Genomic DNA, 25,729 nt, shown 5'->3' on the forward strand with positions numbered 1-25,729 from the left:
CATTTTTATCGCTGTTTCTCTGGTGGTTATATCTATAGCTACCCACAGATGTTCTGAACCGGTTATATATGTCACAGCCCTTTTTAAAAAGGCATGTGGAAGAAACAAAGTTATTAATTAAAAACCTAGCTTTTCCTTTTTGAGTATTACCATCACGGACTTACGCTACCCCAAATGGTAGAAGTGTTATTCCCATGTGTGAAAAGTGTGAATGCTTTTCCTCATCAACAAAAATCATACGGAGTAGAAGCACTGAGGGTTTGGGGGATTTTTCCTTCCTCTTTTACAGTGAGCAGAAACATTTCCCTAAATTTGTAAGAGTTAAAGTGCTGAGGGATGAAAAGTCAAATACCAGGTTCTCTCTGCTAAAAGACAAGACTTTTGACACTGTCACTCAAACAGAATAATACACTGCCATCATAACAGTCAAGCCATGCTCAACATATTTAAATCTAAAAAAAGACTGGTAGAATATAGTCCAAATTTTCAATCAATCCAAAAGATCTCTGGTTGGTACAAACACAAAAGTTTTTGTTTGTAAGAGGATTTTTTAAGATGTAAGGAACTCATTTAAAAACCTTTGGATTATATTGTTGGTAAGCAACTTCAAAAGATTTCCTAGAAGAAAGATCACATTATACTTCTGCATAACAGAACTGTTTCCTTGTCATTGAAATGAAACTCAGATGGGAAACTGTTATAGTCAGCAATTTTAAAAGCTCTGATTAACAACGTTAATTAAAGCATGCCAAGCTAAATTTCATCCATTTGAGGCTATTATTCTGCAGTATCCCTTTTCCAAAATCAAGACAAAAGAAACAAGCTGTCCCATACCAGCATACTGTACAGAAATCCCTAACAGGGCTACTATCTAGAACGCTGCTGCTAAATAAGTAGGAAGTTCAATTTTATTTTCACATCAAGCACTAACCATATTATAAGATTTCAGGGGTAAGGTGATATTTAATTTCAAGTAAGATAAGGCCAAAACACTCAGCATTTGATATTTTCACATGAATTGAACACGTTTCTCCAGGCAGGCCCAAACTTACATGTCTAATGCCTCCTCCTATTCTACTTAGTCTTTCTTTCCTCCTTGCCATGCTGTGGCAATAGTACTGCTCAGCAGTATTAGGGAATCACTGTGTTTAGAATAATGAATTTCAAAAGTAGTTAAAATATTCTTTTTAGAAAAGAAGTTGCAGGTGTTCAGTACCATTCAGGATGATGTTTCAAATCAGGTATTCTGGTTTACTAGCACATCAGAAAAGACGCAAGGAAAAGCTGTTTTCCTTCAAGGACAGTAAGAAAATCTCATGCAACCCCAATTCTGCCAGGCTTACATTCCTAAGTATTAGCATAATCAACTGAATCTGGAGACTACTTGCAAAAAGATAGCGTTGCAACCCCCACTTTAGGAGCTTAGGTCTTATGACACTTATTAATAATTGCTTTATCCAAAATAAGACTGTGTGAATCATTCCCAACTTCATGCTTGCCCAAGTTTTGGCTACTGGTAAATGACAAGCAGGGCAAGAAGCCTTCATTCTTGCTTCTCACCTGAAGCTCTGGAATGCTTCACCCACTCTTGAGAAACAATAATAAATGGCACGCTAGGGATGACAAATGGTTTGATAGATATTGCCTAGAAAAGGTAACAAGCACCAGCTCAAAAATTAGAGCACAACAAGGAACTGCGAAAAATGTAAAGTAAAAGCAGTTACGAGCCCTGACTTCAAAACCCTCTCCCTCTGCAGGGATTTTCTTCCCTAGCAGGAGGTTAAGGCCAAAGGTGGAAGAACAGGAGTGACAACAGGAAGAACAGACTGGTAATAAAGGTGACCTTCAAAGAAAAAGAAAAGCCCCAAAGGATGAAACACTGTAAGTGACCCAGATGTCTAAGTACTGATGTACTAGATGGGAATTGAGACAACCTGAACTTTGTAGCTAATAACATTCATTGAAGAATGTCATCTTCAGCCTAAAGTTTTAATTTCTCAAACTTTCTGCTTGGTTGAAATTGAAGGAAAGAATGAAATCCTATTACAGTCCCATCGCTGTTGTGATATTTGAATTAAAGCTGAAAATCATTCTTTTCACTAAATACATACTCCAGCAGCATAAATTAACAGATTTACAACTAATGTTCTAAGATTACATGGGTGCTTTTAAAGAGGACCTGTACAGCAGTAGCGAGCAATGCTTTTACAGAGCAGATGCAACTACTTTCATTTCCTTCCAGTAAAGGCCACAAATGTAAAATAGAAAATTATGGAGAATTCTGTACTGCAGATTAATGACTACCCCATGCTGTAGAAAGATGACTCAGATTTTCAAAGAATTCTAATACAGTTAGAACAGCCTCAAAAGACAGAGGGTCCTTCTAGGATGTAAGAATTAAATGTAAGGAGAACCTGGAGAATCCTTTACAAATGCAGCTAACTTCACTTAACACAGTGATAGTGGAGAAGGTCTAAGCAGATTCTATTAGCAAAGACACGTTTCAAGAAAAAAAATTGTAACTCTACTGTTTAAGTTTTCACGGCACTGTTTCAGGTTTCTGTTCCACCTAATTATTTTTTTCAGATTTAAACTAAAAATATGCAATGCATACAAGTGTGTGATCAAAAGAAAGTCAGAAAATAACATCCGAGACAGTACAGACAGCAACTATAATCCATTATTGAGGCAGCAAAGCCACACAGAATTACTACAGTTTCACCCTGAAGTATAAAAATAGAACATAAATAGCCACTGGGCAGAGTATCCAATTTACACAATGTCAAACTGAGGAGCTTCAATCTCTTAATGCCAACAGTTTTAAAATAAGCTCCTTCAACTTTACATACCATGGCTACAGTCTTCCTGGTAGCATTCTTGTGCTATTCAGGACTGTGATTCTCCCAGGTGATTTTACTAAGGACCCCTTCCACAACCTCCAAGCATGGAAACAAACTGGTATTTTAAAGCATTATGCTATAAATACAGATCTGTGCTTATAGAAGCCATAGGGCCACATGTGTGCTCCAGGTACAACCCCTGCACGTCCCAAGATCTGCCACATGAAGCAAGCCTTGTCACTCAAGGTTCACTAGTATTTCTATTTATTGCACTTAGAGCAAGTATAAAAACCTTCATTCCCTTGAAAAGGTGCTTTCACTACACATTCTCCCCTCTTAATTCTACTCTGCTGCTCCATGGGGTTACATTGAGCAGCTCCATGCTCTGGCTACCCACCAGCTCTGAGAGTTCTCCTTTACATTCTGTCCCTAGTTAAAAAACAAAGCAGATACTCATCTTTGAAAGGCTGCAGACTGCAAAACAGTAGCCCCAGTGATAATTGAGGAGCTTCAGTTATACATAACAATGCTTATTATTCCAGACTTTAAGCAGATTCAAAAATAATTAGAGGCTTGCAGGCAGGAGCTCTTCTTTCTGGTCACCTGCTCTGAGTGGTGGGCAGTTTTATGCCAGTTCTAGCCAAAACACTGCAAAGTTTGAATGTGAATGAGACTACTACAGAGCTGTAGTCTACTGTTACTGCTAATCCAACAAGGAGCTGTTTCCCCTCACCCTCTAATTGCATCTTCATCCCCAGATATCATCATGACATTCAAATGAAGTTAATGGCATTTTTTGAAAAATTGTTAGTTTACTTTGAGGAAAGAAAGGACGATCTGATGCTGCAGCTATAGTTGCTGCAGTCCCTAATCTTAATGCAAATGAATGGTCAGGAAGGGCCATTTCAGGAGATGACCTCATCACTATGACATAGTTCAGAAAATGTAAGAGTAAAAAGCCAAGGAAGTTTTGACACATGCCAAAGCCTTTCCCACAATCTACCAGAAGTTTTCTAAAGAACCATGAAAACAATTTGTCCTCATTACATAGAATAATTATGAAATGTTTTATTCATTTGAAAAATCCTATCTTGTGTGTCAAAACACTTAGAGATTAACAAATTTTTATTCTCTCTCAAGCGATCACATGGAATAAGCCATACAAAGTTTTGCCTATTTTGTACCTCATCCCTCAGTGGACATAACCAGGAAACCAGCTGCCACATCAAAAGCACAAAATGACAGACGTACCATTTTCCTCCAAAGAAGGATAAGACGACATTCTACTCTGCTTCCTTCATTACCTACTTCTTGCCACTGCGAAGTTCTCCTCCTCTCACTCCCCAGGATACATCATCAACTTCAGAGGCTTTATTACCTAGGATTTTTATCCCCCTAACTTGACACCTCCTTACAAAAGCAGTTGCCCTTTACATGCACATATATGCACACATATATACATAGACTTCGGTTGTCATCCCCCCCACTCCCATATACACAGGATCAATTTTCTCTTCTGCCCTTCCAACCACAAAGCATATCGTCCTTTAAGCTGCAGGCACTGAGTTAGACGCTATTCTAAATGTTAATTGTCTATCAAATACTAAAAAGAATTTCTGCAGAGATTAGATTACTTTGCAGGAAAAAATATTATGCATAGGGAAATACCATATTTTCCTTAAGACATTTGCAAATATGTCTTAATAGAGCATGAATAGAAAGAAGTAAGTTTCAAGTAAGTCTCGGTTCCTGTAGCTCAAGTATTTTCTAGATGGGAGTGCTAGAAGCATCGCACTCAAGAACCCGAAGCACAGCCCCATTCAGGGAATGTTTCCGTTAGATGAAAGGCCATAATGAATTAATGTGTTGGAAGACCAAGCTGAATACTTACAGCCTTATGAAAAGAAAGCACAGCAACAAACTACAAATACATAAAGCATACCAGCATCAAGGAACAGGAGAGGAACTGTTCAAAGACACTTGCAGAATAGCAGCCACAGGCAAACCTGAGACCACATGTGAGAAGTACTTTTTTTCTTTTTTTTCCCCTTAAAAAAAACACCACATAAATGGGAAGACATACAGAAGCCTTCCATAATGAACTGTGGGAATTTCCATCATCAAAACTCAAAACAGCTTTACTGTAATTGATTAATTATCCACAGCAGCCCTAAATGCTGCAGTAAAGCAGACAGAGACGGCAATACACATGTATACATAGGATACAAGTTTAAGACAAACAGCTACGTATAGAGTGAAACTTTGTAATTACCTTTGGTTCAGATTAACCCAACAAGTGTTCATTTGGTCAGTAGTTTCCTTCACCCTCCTTGTGTCATCATCACGATACTCTCGAAGAAGTTTATTAGAAAGATCATTGAATGCAGCTACCGTGATGTCACCTCTATGCAAATCCTGTACTAACAGCTAAAAAGCAATTCCAGAATGAGACAGAGTAAAATAAAAATCAGACTATTTTCACACTATGCATTTTATCACACTATAAAACCCTCCTTTTTGCCTTTTTTTAAAACCAAAAACGTACATATTTTTCATCTAGAAGAAAAATCTTAAAAAGAATCTACAGATACTAAGCATTCTGACAATGAACAAATCAAAACACAAAGAGGTGAGGAAAAGTTATATTTGCCAGAACCCGCCAAAGGCTAGAAAAATCCTCTTCTGTGTTTTAGTGGCAACAGAAGTAAAAACACTTCCATATTTTTAGTAGCATGAATAAGTTTAAATTATTATAATAGTGATAAAAGTGGCAGCTTAAAGTGGCATAAATGAAGTGCGCAGCATAAGAATTTGATTTCATTGTTTTGGGGGGGGTTGTTTTTAAATGAAGAAAATACATTAGATGTGGTTGCTTATTGTGGCGGGATATTCATAAGGTGCCTTGACTTTATAGAATCCTGAACTCAAGATTATTTCTAAATGAAAAAATATATTTGCATATATATATGTCCAGTTGTATCATATGATCGCTGTACTATATGTTTGGGCACAGGCCTACTTTCACTTAAGAAAGCAAAGCAGACCTAATAGTCCATTTCCAATCCCCTGGTCACGTAGAGAAAGACAATGAAAAGCACATAATTTTACTGTTTACTAAAATAGCCATAGATCAGTGAGGAATTCTCACAACCATACTCCCTGCTTCTTTCCATACCCAGCTGCACCCCTACATTGTCCCTTCATGAATATATATATAGATGTGTGTGTATATATACACACACACACTTTTTTAAACTCTATTATAGCCCTTTTCTAAATACTGCACTAAGAGCCCCTCCTCGCTGATTTGTCTCTTTAGTTCTCATCCTGTGCCACCTACAGCCTGCCCTTTTTCTGACAGCCACCAGGACAAAGGACATCAAACTTATTGATTTATCACAGCAGGTTTGCTGTGATATGAAAGGCAGCGAAGATTGCATGGGATTGGGGAAAAAAAAAAGTGTTGAGTACTCCTGGCACCCATCAGAAGTGAAATTCAGGATAATTTTAAATAACTTAGTCCATTCCCAGATTTACTAAACTACTGTTAAGATGTTTCTATGGAGTAATACATGCTACATTCTGTGGCTGCATGATTAAACTTTTATTGGTCTGAGGTTCAAGCTTTTTGCTTAATATCATTTCTTTGATGCTACGCTATACTCATTTCAACTACACTTACAAGAAGACACACATGAACACATGCCACCTGTTTCCTTCCTAGAAAGCGATTCTCAGGAAGTCTGATATATTAAAAAAAATAGAGACAATTTAGAATATATCATGCCCAAAAAGAGACAGAATTGACAAATCAGTCCTACAACTAAACTGTATATTCGCACATCAATTGAATCCAGTAGCATTACATAGACTGAGAGTCTGGTAGGGGGAAAAAAGTGTAGATGGTCTTACTTTGTTGTCTGAAATCTGTCTGGCAAGCATCTCTTTTGGGGCCTGCAGGAGCATACGCAGACGGATCTCGCACTGCTCCATGAGGTGCTCCATTTCTTGCCTCTGCTCATCCCACTGCATGCTGTCTGTCAGCATGTACTTCAGCTGCTGCTGCCGCACCTCCACGCCATGCTGGGTATTGTCCCACTGGTTCTTCACTTTCTCCACTGTGGAGGACAATACAGAATATGAAAAACCTGAGGCAAACAAACAAGTAGCCATAACTACCACTTAATTCTCAGGACAAGAGGCAATAATATAATTCATTCTCAAATACAGTAGTTGCCATATTCAGTATTTTAGTTCCCCATGTAGTTTACACATTCGCACAAGCAAACAAAAGATGCAGGTGTTTGGCTACCTCTTGTTGAAGCCGGTCAGCATACAGGTAACAACTATTATTTCTGGAATATTTCAAAGGCATTATTTTACTTTTTAAGTACACACATGTGGGAGGCAAATCAGCTGCACTGAAGAGATATGCCAGCAGCAGGGCCCCAAGAAGCACAATTTTAGGGTGATGGCTATACCAGCAAGTCATCTTTGTGCATCTGCAACTTAAACCAGTACAAATAAACAAATAAATAAACACTGTTTAGATCTGGATAGCTTATACAAAGTGAACTAAGCTTTCCAGACCACTGTGTGTTGAAGGCAGTCTAGTGGCACCTGTACTACCATTTTGGCCAAGGTAGAAACACTCCAGTAACAACCTACTTTGGCACTTCCCACCATAGGTTTCTACAGACTTACGTAGATTACACAGCAGAACAGTTACTGATCACACCCCATTTCCTTCAACTGTCCCATTCCTCTCTCAATAAATACAGTTAGATTACATGATTGATAAACAGACTTTAACCTTTCATAAACAAAGGGTGAAAAAGACAACACGACAAGAGTCTAGGACAAAAAATAGCATGTCGGGGAAAGCAATAAGTCTGCCTTCAGAGAGAAATGAATAGCATCATACCTTTTTCTTACTACTTACAGACCATAAAAAAAGTGTATTAGTTGAAAGTCTATAGAGGTGGAAACAGGCTTCCCTATTACCTGTCATGACAGTTATTAGGAACTCATTATATCACTAGAACTAAAGAGTAAAAAAGCAAATGTAAAAAAGCAAACAAAAACCCACTAATCTGGATTTCTTGAGTATATCTGTACTCTGAGCAGCAAGAGGTAGGCAGTATGTAACACATCCAATATAGTTATCATACCAGTAAGTATGCAATTTTATTAGAAAACTAACACACTTACTCAGGTCACTTCAATCTTCCATGAAGTAAAACTGCCAAAGGTTGTGCTTAAGCTAAAACCACTTAAGTGAACTTTACCCTTTGCATTTATTTTTTTTTAACCTTTTACAATTATACAAAGCCATTATGCTTGATCTGCTTGGGAAGATCTCAACTTTAACACATTCAACAATATTCTGTTTAGTTTCACAAAGCGCTCAGACTGTGGCAAAGTCCACTTGTCAGAGTAACTGTAGTACTGGTGGACAAACCCAATAATCTTCATCAATTTCAACCCACGGGCAACTTTTTGATTAATTTTCAGGCATGATGTAGGTCATGCTGAAAGAGAACTCAGATGAAGGCTTCGGTAACCCAATAGCAAATAACACGGTTTTTTAGCAAAAAAAGATGTTACTATATTGGATAAAGAGTATGTTCAAAGGAAACCAGCAGCTGCTGGGAGAGATCAGTGGTTTCACCAAAACAGCAAAAGCAAAAACAGCAGGAGTGAAAAAAGGCTATAACCCTGTGTGCTGGCTAATGAACTGCAGAGAAAAACCTAAGTGTTTAGGTTCTCCCCACAAAGCTGGAAGGAAAAAATACCCCTGAGAAACAGCTTCCTACAATAGCAACTTGTTTGAAATGGATAGATATTCAATGTTTACATAGTAGTAGTATTATTATAGAAAGAATATTTCTTGATATATTTTTCCCTATTAATGGCCAGGTTAACCTTACTCTCTGCACTGTTGACATACTTCCCCCTCTCTTCAGTCTCCACCAAAACAGGACAGAAAAATAGTGAAATTCTTGGTAGCCTCAGCATTCAGTGGGTTCAATAGGTAAGTTCCTAGAAAAAGTTTTCAGGGGAACCAGTCTGGTATCAAAGGCAGAAAGACTGGAAAGAATTCCTGATGAGACTGTGTTTTTAATTCCCAATGTCCATGCAGTAACTGGAAGGGAAGTTCCAGAGAAGGAAGCTTTTCTCTATTTCTGTGCTCCTAGCTATTTGAGTAATTAGGCTTCATCTAACAACATACAGCAGGCTCACAGCAGTTTGTAGGACATCGGTATATTCCCCTCAGTGTTTAAATGAGGTGCATAAAGCAGTCCTGAGCTTCACTTTTCTTCAAAGAGCAAATTTTTCTTTACAAATGTCAGTAGCAACACAACCTTCAGTTTATTCATGTTTCATGACAGGTAGCAAAAGCTTCACACACATCTAGGGTATCTACTGGAAGCTTCATCCATGGCAGCATACACAGCTGCTCTGTTCCCACCTTGGATAGGCATGACTATAGGCGAACTCAAATTTTCAACATACAGTTCCTTTATTCCTTGTTCACCTTTTTTGAAGAATCAAGAATGTTTTGTGACTGACCAGATCTCCCCTTGTTGACTGACTCCCATGGACTACATAGTTACTATCCTCCCCTAAGTTTCCACCTGACCCCTAGTTCTGAGTGGCTGCAAAACTCGGGCCCTACAAGTTGCTTTAGCTTCTTTGGATCTTACTCCCCTACCGATCCATAGCTCCTGTGAATCTTAGACAGCAGATGCCATCTCATCAGACCCTTTAACATATCTGTGGGCTGTCTACCTGACCCCGTTATTATCTCCAGCAAGTCTTATGGATGCCGAAGAAATTCATGTAGATGTAAGTAAAGGAAAACTCCATTGCAGAGGAGAATATAAGGAAATATATCTTTCCATTTTTACTTTTAACTGTGATATTTCCTGCTGCATGAATTTTCTAATCTTCGCAACCAGCAAAGCTTAAGAGTTCAAAGAATACCTTGTCCCTTAGTTCCTAATTGTGTCAGTTGTATGTTTTCTTTCTTAAGTACCAGTAAAAGACATTTTCAAAGGGGGTGGGGACCTTTAAAATGGAAACCTCAATTTTCAAGTACATATCAGTGACTTAAAAGCTCTACTAACTCAGTCCACAATTTTGAAAATGCGTACACAAAGTTATTGTCCTAAGTTGATACGTTCATGCTTTTCACTAACTGTCCAGTGCATCATAGGTCAACAAAAATAGACACACAATTAGTTCCTTTTATCAATAAATAAAAAATCCTCATCCCTGGGTCTGTGGCTGTCAAGTAACTCAAATTCTTCATAAGATATTTTGAAATTCTATCAAAAATATTTACCTTTGTACATGAAAAAATGGCCAGTCAAAAAAAAAGTGGCAATTCTTGTTCCAGGAATTTTCATTAAACTGTTAGGGTGAAAGCCACTTAACTGCTAAGTTTTCAGTGTGTTCAAGGAAGGCAACTTCAGCTAGGCTCAAAATCAAGAGTTTAAGAGAAAGATATGAAGTTTTTTTTTACTGCCATGGAAACATTGTATTTGCAAACACAGAATGGAGAAACTTACATTTTTCTGTGATCACTGTCCTAATGTCTGAACTGGATGTTTTATTTTTCAAATTCTGAGCCAATGTAAAAACAGAATCAAGCTGAGGGTGCCGCTGGTCCAAATCTGCCTTTGTTATCTGTTGAGAATTAGGAGATGATTTTTAAGTCCAAAAAGCAGAATTTAGTTAACATCATCTGTATTATTTGTAGATAAAACAAAACATGTATGTGTTGCCACAAGTAGATGGCTGTTCCCATCACTACTGTAACCCTTGAATTGTCACAGTATTACAGCACTGCTTTAAAAAGCAAAAATATTCTGAATTACAGTTACTGAAAATCCAGAGGTGAAGGTTAACCTGTACAAACCACACAGTTACCGCAGTCATTGCACAATATTTTCCAATATCTATTTTTCACTCCCCCATAACTTACTTTCCTCTTACAAAGCTCTGATCATTTCGGGGGGGGGGGGGGGGGGGGGGGCAGAGGGAGAGAGAGATGGAGAAGGATAAGAATGGGGAGGAACAATCAGACTATACATTGTATAAAAAATGTCATTATTTCACTATAGCAATGTACCAGAAGCCCATATTACAAGTGTTATACAGTTAAAGTGTTTCCAAAGTTACTGTACATCACATTATTCTTCAAAATTCCAGATTATGTTAGACACCCACAGAAACAGTTTAGCACTTGTTTAGCCTGCAGCTTTTACTGTACAGTTACTCATGTTAATTGATATCAAGTCAAATAAAATGAACCTTAATGGTAGCATACATCTCACAAATACTGCCCTTAGTCATGGCTCAGCATAGCATGAGCTATCAACAGAAACAAACATTTACATCATAAGCATTTCTGTTAAAACTTTTAATCATTTCGGCATGTCTCTGGAAATCAGTTTAGTCTAACTACAACACAACAAAACTCATTAGAAACCACTAAAGAGTGGATTATAAAGGTCACCCTCCAGAATATGAAGCAAATATGAAGCTGCTCCGAAGTCTTCAGCGTAAGCTATCTGTACATTCCCAAAAAGATGTCATTTTCACGAGGTATTCTCTATATGCTTTGTTTAAAACAAAAAACCAGCAGTGCCTAGCTCACATAGGGACACAGGAATGAACAGGAAATAGAGGGGAGAGGAGTGTAATAACAGCAGCATTTAAAGTGTAATTTTCAAGTTACACATTTACTGCAGTCAGTTTCTTTTTTCTTTTTTTTTTCTTTTTTTAAAAACACATGTCATTTCTCTACCGAATGTACAAGATACTAAAGTGTGAGCCAATTTTCCAATCCACTAGCCTTCACAAAAACACATACTTTCATTCGTGCAATAGTCCGATTGATCTCTTCAGCATTTCCCACGGTGACTATGTTTGACTTGAGCATCTGGTCAATCAATACCAACCAGTCAGCCAGCTCAGTTGTAGTTTTATCCAGATCAGCAGGTGCAGAAAGTTCCAAAGCCTGCTGAGTCTGAACAGGAATTTCCAATGAAGAAGATACTAGCACCACCTTTTGGACATCTGAAACAGAGTTTGGGGGTTTTGTTAAAGAAAAAAGTCATGGCCACATGTGCAATTGTGAGAATTACAGGGTTTTTTTGTAATTCCTATAAATACGCAACAGCATCTACAGAGAAAGATGCTATTTAAAGGCTATTAATTATTTCATTGCATGCCAAAGACTCACCCAAATGATTCAGCCTAAATACAAAAACTAACAAAAAGAAAACCTGCAAAGGCAAAATGATATTAAATCTAATGGAGTGAAGCTAAATACTCTGACACAAAAGGGAATTGACCGTTATTAAGCATAAAAAACAATCCTTTCATTGAAGATAAATGTCTAAAATTGTCTTCCTCACTTTTGTATTATATGGCAGAAAGGTTTTCCCCACTCTTGGCTCAGAATTCACCTAAGCACAAGTAAGTTGAGCTACTCCAACAGATGCTTCATGGACTTAGCAGTACACAACTGTCCTAACAAGGGACAGATGCCCGCTAGTTCAGCCCCATCATCTTTTTAACCTGACACTGCAAAGAAGTGAGGAATGAGCTGAACAGTAAGATTCGCTCCAGAAGCTGTGTTTGATTGTGTTCTAGTTCCAAGAAAACACTAAGTTAAATCAAGCTGGAGCATGAATATTACACACTTGCCTTAAGCAATGGAATACAGGAGCTTTACTTAACACAAACACCCTGTACGAAAGAAAAACAAGCTGAATCAAAGTTTTGAAAGGCTTAAACAAAAGTTGGGTTTCCTCCTTTAAATTTTCTTTACTGCTGCTGAATTGAAAAAAAATATATAGGGTTAATGTACTGAAGTTCAAGCTGCAAATTCTTTCAGACAAGGGCTGTCTTTTTTTACCTAGTTTTCTAAAAAGGAGACCTGGGCATCTTGTTTACACTCTGTTTCTGCTGATCTGCCTCCAAGAACTTGAAAAGACGGCCAGTGTCTGATACAAGAACATATCATATTTAGACAGCTTCCCCTACAAGATTCAAGAAGATAAGTATCTAGTAGATGAGAAAGACCTATCTCTGTCCCTGCTGAGCTGAAAGATGCAGGATGGCCTTTATTTATAAGACTGCAGAGAATCTGCATGCAGGAGATACTTTACAAATAATTAGCTGTAGGGAAAGCTTCTAGTGGATGTTAATAACTGAAAGGCGTGACCACAAGGCACAAATCCACAGGAAACCCCACCATCACAAACATAGCTATTTTGTTTTTTATTCTGTACCTAGTACACTGGCTCCTGATGAGGAGGCCTAAGCTTTACTAAAACATTCCTCCATTTCAAAACTCTTAGGGGAACCCCAAAGGACTCTCCCAATCCTGAACCACAGAGTGACTTTTTCCCTAACCAAACGTTCCCTCTCTCTCCCACAGTAACATGAAGGTAGCCCCAAGTACAGTGACGGACAACATTTCTTATTTCCATTTAAGTTCATAGGGAAGGTTTTCCTTTTTGGATTATTTTTTACCGCAAACAGGATTCAACTCAATACAATGAAGCACAACAGAAGGACTGATCGCTCACCAGAAGGCTTTGTTTGTGTAACAAGACGAGACTGCCCAACAGATGCCTCCAGTTCTCTCACTCTGTCAGGCACTTCTCTGAACACCTACAGCCCAGCAGAGGGGAATAAAAACAGTAAGACTGTTTGCTATATTAACAGCAAAAAAGTAATCACTTACTAGAAGACAAAATATTCTACACCATGCTTTCTACAACGGCATGCCTCAGATATATTTCAATGAATGTTTTCAAGATATCATTTAAAAACAATAAAAATGCCAAAAGGTACTCAGAGTGTTATTTCAATATATTCCAGTGTCTTACCTAAATCTTGGAGAGAAATAAATGAACTGTTGTACCCAGGTTGTTTACATGTTTTTTACTGCCTAAGCATCAAAACTATGACTCATTATATGAGTATACTTTGAAGGAAAGACAACGCAAAGCATGATTTGTGGTCATCAGTGACAGGAAAGTAGAGAAATAGGGAATTAATTTAAAAGGAAGAAAATGTTACCACTAAACTCTATTGTAGTGAAGACAAATTTGCCTACTTTGCTTTTTAAAAGTTTTTAAAAAGCAGTGATGGAAATGTAATATACAAAGGGGGGGGGGGGGAAATCCCCATTTTCATGGCTGAGTAAGTAAAAGCAGATATTTTTTCTTTCCCTGAACTATCAAAAGCCCCTTTTCCCAATAAATTCTTACTTCCCTGATCCATAATATAATCCCAAATAATGCTATTCCTTTTTCACTTGGATCTCCAGCTCTGCTTGAAAAAAATCTGGTTTTACTCCAACCACTGAGTTCTTTTCTTCTCATACACTTGCCAATGAGATTGAACACTAGAGTTTCTAATTTACAGCAGTTATATTGAGGAAGAATCCCAGACACATTTGATAAGATTTTCTCACTAAGCTTTACCACAGCTTTGTTAGTTTTCCTCTTAACTGCTGCAAACATCCAACTTTCCTATACAGCAGAGATTTATTGTGAGTCTCTCAATTTCACATTAATATGTTACTGCTTGCCTCAAATAAGTGAAACATTTTTGATCCAGCTGTTTAAAAGAAAGGCAATACAAAAGAAAACTGACAAAAACCAGAAGCTAACTAAACTAACTCATTCTGATGGAAAAACATCCACCAGTGTTTTCACAAAGACATGGATTGGGGCACATTTCCTGAACATGCCTGCATGGCTTCCAAGACATTTTATGTACATGTCACAAATACATGGAAAGGAAAACAACCATTCTGAGTACACCACTATATTTTCAACTTCAGTTACCCAATGCTGAAGAAATGCACACCTTATTCCACCTCACATTGAGGGACTGCAGGCAATCGGAAAGTTTGTCTTTTTCCTGAAGATCAACATTTTTATCCAAAAGTACTTCAGGTTCAGTTCTGTTCAGCCATTCCAGTTTGTCTCCCTGTACTTCCATCTCTTCACTTAAGACCTAAAAGGGAAGAAGAGTTTTAGACTGAAGCAAAATGCATACATGCTTAAGTAAGGGGGGGGGAGAAGCTTGCCTTTAACTCCAATATTTAGAAATTTTCCTGGAAATATATAACAGAAAAGCTTCTATTTTTGTGTCTGTGCTCTATCTAGAAATTATTAAAACATTTATTCAAATATCAACATTTATTGCTAACTGAAAAAAAAACCACAAAACAGCAAATAGCCAAGGTACCTCTACAGCTTCATATCATGCACGCTGATTCTCATCTCACAAGATGCTTGTTTGATCACCTCTGTATGTACCACGTGTATCCAAAAGGCAATACATTGTCAATCAAAATTGTTGCTTGCATTTGTTTTTTAAAAAAACTAAAAACTAAGGGCCCACTCCTGACATGCATTATACAAGTACATGGTAGATCACTACAAGGTATTTTACTCTTAAGGAAATGTACTCTAAAGGTATTTAAAAACTAAATGTAACCCTACAACTTCATTTTGATCAACCTCCCATAGCCTTCTCTCTCTAAACATGAAAGTGCAGGTCAGATCCTGAAGAAAAAAAAAAACAACAAACCCAAAACTTATGCTTGGATTCCCACTGACTTTAAAATCAACTGTGCTATCATTTGCCCATAGACCACAAGCACTGTGGAGTAGGAATCACCAATTTTGTCTTTAAAGCACTAGAATAAAAAAATTGCAATAGCAAGTACACATCATACTTATCCACCCCAATATGTATACTAATGTCTGTTACACAAGTGTTATGGAGGTGTGCATAGTAAAGTGACAGGAACACAGGCCTGGAAGGTAGATCACTGAACAGAGTACCCTGCTACAATAAGCACTATACCAAATAGTGCCTTTCCTAAATTTTCAAGGGTCTACCTTAAAAGAATTTTTTTTTTTTTTAAACATATTATAGCCTTTTTAATTGGAGGCTGCTGCAGAAGCTCTACTTAGTAATCTCCTTCTCATTCCCAGACTGTATTTGTTCCTGACTGATCAGTTAACATCTGTTATTCCCACTTTAACACCAGCCTTTAATAGCTCATCTTCCCTATGCTTTCTTATTCTCATCATCATACCCCTTCTCACTATTCTTTATTTGACCAGACAAAACAAGGCAAGCTCCGAGTCTCTCTGCAGATGAGAAGTTATTCATCCTCCTGAAAAGCCCAGTCTTACTCAGTACCTGTTTTATTGCAAACTCATCTTTCCTTAATATACATAACTAAAATTGCGCACGCATTTCTGCTTTCACAGGGCCAAATTGGTACTTAATAATTCCCTACCAGTGTTTCTCTAGCAAATTCTGCTCTTTCCCCCCTTATTCAAGTTCTACCTTTCACTTCAGGCATCTATATTAAGGTAGATGACAAGACAAATTAAACTTTCATGATCATCAGACAGCCAATACACAACTGACATGACACAATTTGTTTAGGCAAACACAACTGCAACTACTTTACACATCTGTAGGAAGTTCAAGCCTTTCCACCTGATTTGATCTAGCAAGTTGGGGTTTTTTTTAAATTACTAATTTTTAAAAAATGAGCAAGCAGGTTTGTTGGATTGACTACTCCTTCCATTCTTTTAGGATTCCAGAAACATTCTCTTTCACACATCCTACAAACCAAAGATACTTTGTTGTCAAAGCCAGACACAAAATAAACAGGAAAAATACACACATACCTATGCACCCAAGTTACTTGGGAAGGACCAAAACCCTTATAGTTTAAAAAGCAGGTTAAACAAAATCTTACACATGTAACTAAGTAGTAAAGCTGCCCAGTAAATGGGACAATGATGCTTACTTACCATTTTAAGCTTATTAGCTTTTTGCTAAAGTTTTGACAATTATAAAGTCAACTTGGGGACATCATCTCCAGTGAAATTCCACTCACTAATTTTATCAGTTGTACATCTATTTCTCACTTTCTGATACATAGCCACCATCTTCTGGCTAGATAACAGTTATCTACTTAACCCAACTTTAGTATGAGATGAATCTTGCCTGTGTAAGTAACCTCACAAAAAAAGCTGTCTCACACAATCGTAATATTTCTTTGGCTATTTACAATGTGAGAATTCCCCTCCCCAAAAGCCATGTCCTGATACTTTGCACAAGACATACATGTGCATATGCATATACACACTAATCGATCTTGCCTGTAATTCTCGCAAGTTTTCTTCATGGTTGAATGTAAATCTTGTGTCCAGAGCATTTTCTACATTTTCCAACCAGCAACGCAGCTCATCAAGCTTCTTTCTGTACTCTATCAGCTGCTGATTCTCTCCTTTTAGCCTTAAAAAGGAAAACAAAAAATCCATATGCATTTTCTGCAGTGAACACAGCATGTCAGGCCTACATTACTTCTGATGCAACATAGTCACGTGTTTTTCAGTGGCTGGAGCATTTTAAAGCATTCATTTTGGTATTCAAAGGATTCTATCCTCATCATTAAAATGCAAGATATTTCCAAATTAATACTACCACCTTAAAAATAGATAAATTTCAGTTCCAAAGTCACAAAATAGACTTTCAAAAGTCTGCAGAAAACATTAAACGTAAGTGACAGTATGACAACATCTTCAGGCCTAATCATTGTAAGCCACTACAAGGCCACTGTTAGTGAAGGTATTAGAAATGTCCCTAAACCCTCCAAGGGAAAAATTCCCTAAATCACACAAAGCTTTAATGGAACTTCTCAAACTAAATAATTAAGAAAAATCTTATTACATTTCTAAACGTATCAGGAGATGTTAAAAACATATAATTATATAAATAGCCTCCAACAATAACTATCCATTCCAGGGATTTATCCTTACACATTTTTTAGCAGTAAGAACAGAAGGGGGACGTTATATTCCCAGATACGCTGAAAATTTGTATATTTATCTCAGACAACCTTTCTCTTTGATCTTTGAAGTAAATTTAAGGCTACTTCAAAATGGATTTTCACTTTGTTCAGAAAATACCTAGTCAGATGGATTAAATCATTGCGAACACAAACCTAAAGGCCTTATTTTATAGTATTGTGGAAATTCAAGAACAATACAAGTGTTTCAATTAGTGTATCTTTGACAATACAAAAATAGAAATCAAGGTAATGTACTTACAGTTCAGCTTCAGCCAGAGAAAGCAGCTGAGTATTCCTTCCTAAAAAAAGTCTGGCTGAGCAATGAAATTATTTTAAAAACAAAGGAAAATTGTAAGAAAAGAAGTTTTGTGGTTGTCACTTGGTGGGTTGTGTTAAACACAGACTCACTAAGCAGTCAATTGCAGGTGCATTTATGAGAAATTGGTTCTAGAAGACAGTTCAAAACACAGAGGTCTGAATGTCAGGAAAATTCAGATTAATGACAGCGTGCAATAGAATGCACTATCTCTCCCAGAGTCTTCTAAATGAGATTCTCCTCATCGCATCTGGTCAGACATCCAAATTTCTAATTAACTTATTACCTCTGTTGTCTATCCATAACCTCCACGGTGATTGCTTTCCAGCGTCTATTCAATCCCGCCAGCTTCTCCTGCAGGAAGCTCCCATCTGTAGCAGACAGTTTCTGTATGATCCCTTCCCCAGTTCTGTTCAACGCTGAAACACTTGTCTGATGGCTGCTGACTCCCTCTTCAAGTTCCTGTCAGAAACATAAAAGCCACACAGAATTTTATTACTGACCTAAAGTGACTTTGATCTGTGGCTCATAATACACAGGATGAATCCTGGGTGCATATTATTTTACTAAAACAGGCACTTAAAGCCATATTACTTAAAATTGGATGCTGTTGATTTAAGTTATTAAGAGTCTGTTGTTGAATCCAGTTCAATTTTCTAATGAGTGTCATAAAAAGATGACGACAGAGAATAGGCTGCCGAATACTACTTAGGATCACAAGAATTCATTTAAACCATCAGTGCTAGAATCCACACTCACGTTTGATTACTTTCCTCTTAATGTACAGCACTTTCTAGTAGTGCTAACAGATGGTATGACTTTTTTTTAACCAGTTCTTTTCATAACCTATGCCCCGACTATTTCTGTAACTTAACAGTATTTTAGCTAGGATAACTATGGCTGTGCTGCCATAGTCCCCAGAAATTGCAGAAAATCCATGAAACTAAAGGAAGTCAGAAGATGTCGGGACCAAACCTTCAAATATCCCTAACCATTACAAAAATCTTACATTGTTAGTAAAAAATGTCTTTGCAATTGGATCAGGAACAAGATGATTCAAGAAAGAGAAAGGAAATGCCCCAGAAAAAAACTCCAAGCAGCAACAAGCATAAAATATAAACTGTATGTTAGGTAGAACATGCATTTCTTTAGCAACACATACCTAAATCTTGGATAACCATTATTCCCAAAAGAAAAAAAAGTCTGATCCTTAAAGTTATGTTTTCTTCTCCTTATTTAAAAGGAAGTAAAGTAGTTTAGCTAAACAGGGGAGTCTGCTCTTCCATAATGATGAGCTAGAAAGACGTCAGGGAATTAAATTCCAGAACTGAAGTATGAAACAATCAAACCTAAGACATCTGGAATTGGAATATTTTCTTTTTCTAGATTGTTTATATAAGGCAGGATCTTGCAAAGTCATTAGTTTAAAAAAATAATTTGCTAAGTTAGAATTGACTGTTGTTGGGGTCCATTTTTTTTAATTATGAGTAGAAAGTAAGTGAAATAACATACTGGATTTCTTTACTGATTAAACATATTTTTAAAGCTGAAACAAAACTTATAAAACAACAAAAATTATGCCAACGTTTGAATTATCAAATTATGTATTTATGACATCATTCTATGACATATTATTCTATGTCTATAATAATATTCTATTATTCTATGTCATATTCTATGACATATTATGACATCATTCTATGTCAAACCCATCCATACTAAGAGTCATCATAAAACCCCATACAATAAGCGGGAATTGAGATCTTCCCCAAGAATCATTTTAAACTGCAATTGAAAAAGAAATCTTAAGAGTTACCACTTTTTAAAGTGTAATTGCACAGCCTCATTTCAAATCTATATGTCTATATAAACTAGAATTTTAGTCACAAATCTAGACTTTTTCCAGCTTGCTCATTTTCTGCACAAATCATACATACCTGCTGATGCAGCCCAGCTGTCTGGAGCTCCAGGCTGCCATCTGGACCGCGGGCATCAGCTAATAACATTTCAGCTTCCGTTATCCAGTGGGAGAGGTCATTGAGATCACAGTGGAACTGCCTCCACACCTCAATCGCTCTATCAAAGCAACTGTTTGAAAACAAAGCATTGAAAAATTATCCAAACCGTTTTGGTGAAAAGGCTACAATTCCTACTCCAGTGACTAGAAACTTTCCTTGCGAAACAGAAAGGCTAGCATATAGCCTGGTTAACAAAGCCCCAGTACTAAAGGCTTCCTGACATAGTAGCAGCTGGTAAAAGCCAACAGCAGACTGTCATTAACTTCCAGCTGAAGGAAAAAAAGGCAGTCCTAAGCAAACTTTTGTTTCTATCACCTAAAAAATAAAGATTGATTAGCTGCATCAAATTGGTCTGCAGAACCCCTTTTTTCTTTATTATAAAACGGTTCAGATTTCATGTTCCACACCGATTTATGATTAATTGCTCAGATTTTTTTTTTAAATTCATAAACCATGGGGTGCTGGTGCCTGGAAATTAGTAAGTGAAGGTGATTTTGATTATCTAGAACTGACTGTATTACCAGTGGGCCCACATAAGTAGGTCTTAAACAATTTAATCACACAATAATTTACCAGGCATTTCATTATTATTGCCACCTTTGCAGCCTCAAATTAATGTGTAGCTTAACTTGAAGGGCAACATTTTCTGGTATGGAGCAGGCTGGATTACCACAGTCAGAAGGTTGTTTTTAACTAAAATGAGAGTTCTACTATGTTAACAAACTAAGAACAACAGCCCGTGAATGTTAAATAAGAAAACCATGTCAGAAAGGCATAGAGAGAGTGGCTTGCTTTCTATTTGTTGATTGCTAACTCTATGTTAGCATTATAAAGCAAATAGGACAGATGTCTCAAAGGACACAGGACTTGAGACAAACAACATGAAATCTACATCAACACCAACAAACTGGATAGTATCCCATTCCAAACTAATAAAAATAGTCTTTAAAGACATAGGAGGCTGGGTCTCCTGCTCATCAGAGGACCCTGTAATGTGACAGAGGAAAGATCTCATCTGCAGCCCATTATTTTTGTCTTAAACAATTCCAACAGCAAACACTCCAGGGTTACCTCTTACATACAGATGCAATCTGAAATTAACAACATAACATCAAAGATGTCCAAAACCAAACTTTAAAGAGCTACCATTACATCTCTTTTCTTCACTAATTAAATTCAATAAGCCCAGAGTTCCTAGTGAGATTATTTTCATCAAGATTGTATCTCATTTTTGTCAAGACATCCATATTTCTTGGTCCATACAGGGCTTTTTTGTTATTATTAATCTTCATGTGGGCCATGATAAGAAGAAGAAAGCCTTAAAAATCTCTACTTATTTTTTTCTGACCCTACCTCCTAGTTCTACCATTTCAGTTTCCTGCACACAATTCAATACGCTAGACCAACCTGTAGACTGACCCCAAATCTCATTCTCCTTTTATTTCTCAGGTACATTTTAGTCTAACTGAACATATTGTCTCATCATAGTATCTCATTCCACATTTAATGAGAAGAGATATTCTAAGCACTTAAAATAGTTTAAAAGACTATTTTATTGGCTTCATTCAAAATGAAAGTTTCTGGGGGAGTTTTGAACACAGGACTTTTTCAGAATTTTAGAACTTTAGAGAAGAACGCTTTGAGACACAAAGGTTTAACTCCCGCTGTTTCTGTTGTGAGCCAACAGTTCCATCAATATTTTGAGCAACAAGACAAAGTTTCACTCTGGTTTTGAGCCAGATGCACATACTGCTGTTTCAGTACAGACTGCCTCGGCTGAAAGATAAAAGTACCGAAGTCCTGTCACTACAGCACCGAGACTTGGCTACTCCTTGCCTCCTCTGCAGGAATCCGCTTGCTTCCAAACCACAGCTCATTCCCAAGTCACCAACACTTTTAGCACTGGTGGAAAGTCCATGGCAGAAGGAGCAGAACTATCAAACCAGCATTGTTACAAACAGCTCAACAAAGCATTAAGCCCATACATACATGCACAAAAACACACACACACATTTTACTTTACACATATGTTCAAGTCAAACTGAAGTCAACTGGATTTAATTGAACAATTAAAAGCTTTGCTAAGTACAGTTTAATTCAACTTGTGCTTGGCTACACCAGAGCTTTTATCAAAGGTTTAACTACTTAGCTGGCACTCAATCACAAAATCATTACTACCTCTGAAAACTAAATCAATCTTTTGCCACAAACTTCAGATGCTGTTTCTACTATTTCTGTCAAAATCTCCACCCACCCCAGAAACAGAAAAAAGCCAGAGATTATTAAGGAGATAGAGTCTTCTTGCCTTCCTGCTTATACTTAGGGCAACACTGGGAAAAGCAAGAATAAACTTGGTTAAAAATTCTTCTTAGTAACAGAAAGGGTATAAAAATACTAATGCCAAAATACAGCATTTTAATATTGATACTAATATTGTCTTCGTTAATCAAAGTACATCCTTCTATTAAAATTGTAGTACTTAATACTGTCCTGGTTTCGGCAGGGATAGAGTTAATTTCCTTCCTAGTAGCTGGTACAGTGCTGTGGTTTGGATTTAGCATGAGAACAATGTTGATAACACACCGATGTTTTAGTTGTTGCTAAGCAGTGCTTACACTAGTCAGGGACTTTTCAGCTTCCCATGCTCTACCGACTGAGAAGGCTGGAGGTGCCCAAGAAGCTGGGAGGGGGCACAGCCAGGACAGCTGACCCAAACTGGCCCAAGGGACATTCCATACCATGTGACGTCATGCTCAGTATATAAAGCTGGGGGAAGAAGAAGGAAGGGGGGGGACGTTTGGAGTGATGGCGTTTGTCTTCCCAAGTCACCGTTACGCGTGATGGAGCCCTGCTTTCCTGGAGATGGCTGAACACCTGCCTGCCGATGGGAAGCAGTGAATGAATTCCTGGTTTTGCTTTGCTTGCGTGTGTGGCTTTTGCTTTACCTATTAAACTGTCTTTATCTCAACCCATGAGTTTTCTCACTTTTACCGTTCCGATTCTCTCCCCCATCCCACCGGGGGGGAGTGAGCGAGCGGCTGCATGGTGCTTAGTTGCCGGCTGAGGTTAAACCACGACAAATATATACAGGAAGCTACATACCATTTTAGCTTAAATTGCTAGTCCAGTAGTCCCTTTTGTATGAAAATCACGCCCAATACTATCCTCATTAAGATGCAGAGCTTAACAAACTTTATGAAGTTCAAGATTAATTTGTATTCAGTGAACCAAGTGAGGAGGTAATCTATTGCATTTTGCTAGCTAATCATAAACATTGAACTTACTCTTTGATACAATTATCTTTTTCAATGGGAAGACTAGGTTTCTGGTTAACCCTGGCTACTTAATGAAATGAAGTTTAAGCAGTAAATGAAATCATACTCATACTTACAAAAGGATAATATTAGTTAAAGCTTTTCAATTAAGTTACAGGGGAGAAAAAAAGGCATAACTAAATCTTAGTGCGTGTCATACCTATGAAGACAATAAAATAGCTGCAGGCATATAAATACAGATGGGCACCAGATTCTGGAGCAGTTGTCTCTAAATACAGCAGGTGACCACAGGGAACCAGCAAGAGCACAGAAAGTGGTACCCAGCTGGCACCACTATTTGTTTTCAAATTAAAAAACAGTGAAACAACAATGCCTGGCAGGTTATTAGAAATCTTGATGCTTCACTGATCCAGTGGCCCAGAATTTCTGGAAGTCTCTGCTTAGACAATACCACCAACTGATTTTTATATTTCTACACATACATCAGTTCTCTGAGAAAGAGCTAAAAACATCAGCTTATGCAACACACACTTCCTAAAAACATCTCTTCAAAATACACTGCCAAATGTGTTTGCTACCTGATTTCTGGTGCTACAAAGCCAGTGAACATGGCTAGACATTACTTTATGCTCTACAGAACTTCTACATTAACCATTACCTTATAATCACCATTAAAAAGCAAATACTGTAAAAGCAAATTAACTACAATATGAGCCTTTGCATTTAATTTTAAGTTTCATAAAATCATTTTCAGTCATTAAGGTTTTTTTGCATAGCAGCAATCTCTGTCTACTGCTGTTTGCAGTGTGAGTATCTTCAGCTTAGTGGTAACTTCCTGAACACGTACTTTCATACTTTCACCAATTCCAACTTAAAATGCCTGACACACTTTTCCAAGTTTGACTAAGTGGTATTAAGCTTGGTTTTAAACATTTAAAGATGTTTCAGATAGTAAGGCAGTTTCAGTTTACAGTATCTTTTGCAAGGGGCAGGGAGAAGTCACAGCTTAATTTAACTCCCCCCCCCGCCTTTTTTGGCATAAGTGAAATTACAGCTATTTGATCTTTGTGGAAAGGAAATAAGTTTTTCTTAAGCATTGATTTCAATATTCTCTTGTTCCCTCAACCACAAAATTTTCTAATATGGTCATCTCTCATCTTCAATTATTTACAGCAAAGATTATTGGCAACTATCATATGTGCTGTATTTTAAAGACCCCATCCTTTCAAACTCCTTCCCTCCTTCAAAAGCAGCCTTGAATTCTTCGTTAAAAGATGTCCTACTCAACATTTTTCTTCTAGAACTTTGCTTTGTGATACCTTTACAAAACAAAAAATTTATGTTTTATAAACAAAATATTCTATTTTATAAAGTAAAAACAATCAGCTTCATAAAAGCATCCAAACTACAGTTTGCATGTTAACTGTTTCAACATTCAATAATTCTGGCAATTATTGTGTAATACTAACATATTAAAGCTGATTACTCCCAAATTCTTTATCTTTATCATTAGGGTACATTTGTAAAACACTTATATTCAAGTACATACAATATTTACCACATGGTCACAGAAACCAAACATCCTTGACTTACCACTTACGATCATTGTACATTCTATTAATTCTATCCCATTCCGCATTCAACTGGGTTAGTGCATCTCCTATTTGTATTGCCTCAGGTCCAGATGCTTCTAATATAACGTCAGGCTGCTTCTCGTGTATGACTGCAATTTGATCCCCAAGTTTATCCAAAATATCTTTTATGTTCTGCAAGCACAGTAATTACACAAGCCATTAGTAAAGTCAACACCAGCAGGAAATGAAAAAAAAAAGACCAAAAAGTAATTTCGTCAAAACACTGTTCCAAAAAAGCAGTATCTACAATAAGACCATGACCATCAGCAGTTTACAGACTAAATCAGTTTTAGCGACTGAACTGAATAGTCCATCACACCTTTTTAAGCATGTGTCCTTCTCAGGTTTTTATGAAGAATTAAATATTTTATATATCCCACCTGTTCCTGAAGTAAAGGGGCAAAACAGCAAAAACAACATGGGGCAAAACTTCTCAAAACAGCAGTATCTTCATTATTAAACAAATCCGCCCATGTTGTGAAGACACTGTACATATTCCTTCCTCATGTAAAAAATGAGCCACAAAATGTGACTTTATTATGCTTCACATAACCTCCCATATGTACAGAACTGCAAAAGCATAAGCTACGTAAAAGTTTTAGATTTAAATGACAAAGTTAAAGCAACCTATCTCAAATATCATTGAACTGTGATGTGAAAATACCTTTAAACCAGATGCTGTTGTAAGACTGCCTTGGTATTCAGAGGACAAATAGACCATGCAAACAG

General features: G+C 37.2%; 1 protein-coding gene across 2 annotated transcripts in view; it reads right to left on the reverse strand.

Moving 5' to 3' along the window:
- Positions 1–25,729, reverse strand: part of UTRN (utrophin) — a 418,084-nt gene that overhangs the window by 236,282 nt on the left and 156,073 nt on the right. For both annotated transcript variants that reach the window (XM_076333919.1, XM_076333918.1), the window contains 10 exons: positions 24,960–25,132; positions 20,011–20,161; positions 18,360–18,535; positions 17,066–17,201; positions 14,739–14,888; positions 13,448–13,532; positions 11,722–11,927; positions 10,415–10,532; positions 6,753–6,958; positions 5,113–5,267 (listed from right to left, as the gene is read on the reverse strand). In XM_076333919.1, the coding sequence (XP_076190034.1) occupies positions 5,113–5,267; positions 6,753–6,958; positions 10,415–10,532; positions 11,722–11,927; positions 13,448–13,532; positions 14,739–14,888; positions 17,066–17,201; positions 18,360–18,535; positions 20,011–20,161; positions 24,960–25,132 (1,556 nt within the window). The remainder of the gene's footprint in view (positions 1–5,112; positions 5,268–6,752; positions 6,959–10,414; positions 10,533–11,721; positions 11,928–13,447; positions 13,533–14,738; positions 14,889–17,065; positions 17,202–18,359; positions 18,536–20,010; positions 20,162–24,959; positions 25,133–25,729) is intronic.

The sequence above is a fragment of the Aptenodytes patagonicus genome, chromosome 3 (assembly GCF_965638725.1).
Source record: "Aptenodytes patagonicus chromosome 3, bAptPat1.pri.cur, whole genome shotgun sequence".
In the NCBI taxonomy this organism is placed as follows: domain Eukaryota; kingdom Metazoa; phylum Chordata; class Aves; order Sphenisciformes; family Spheniscidae; genus Aptenodytes; species Aptenodytes patagonicus.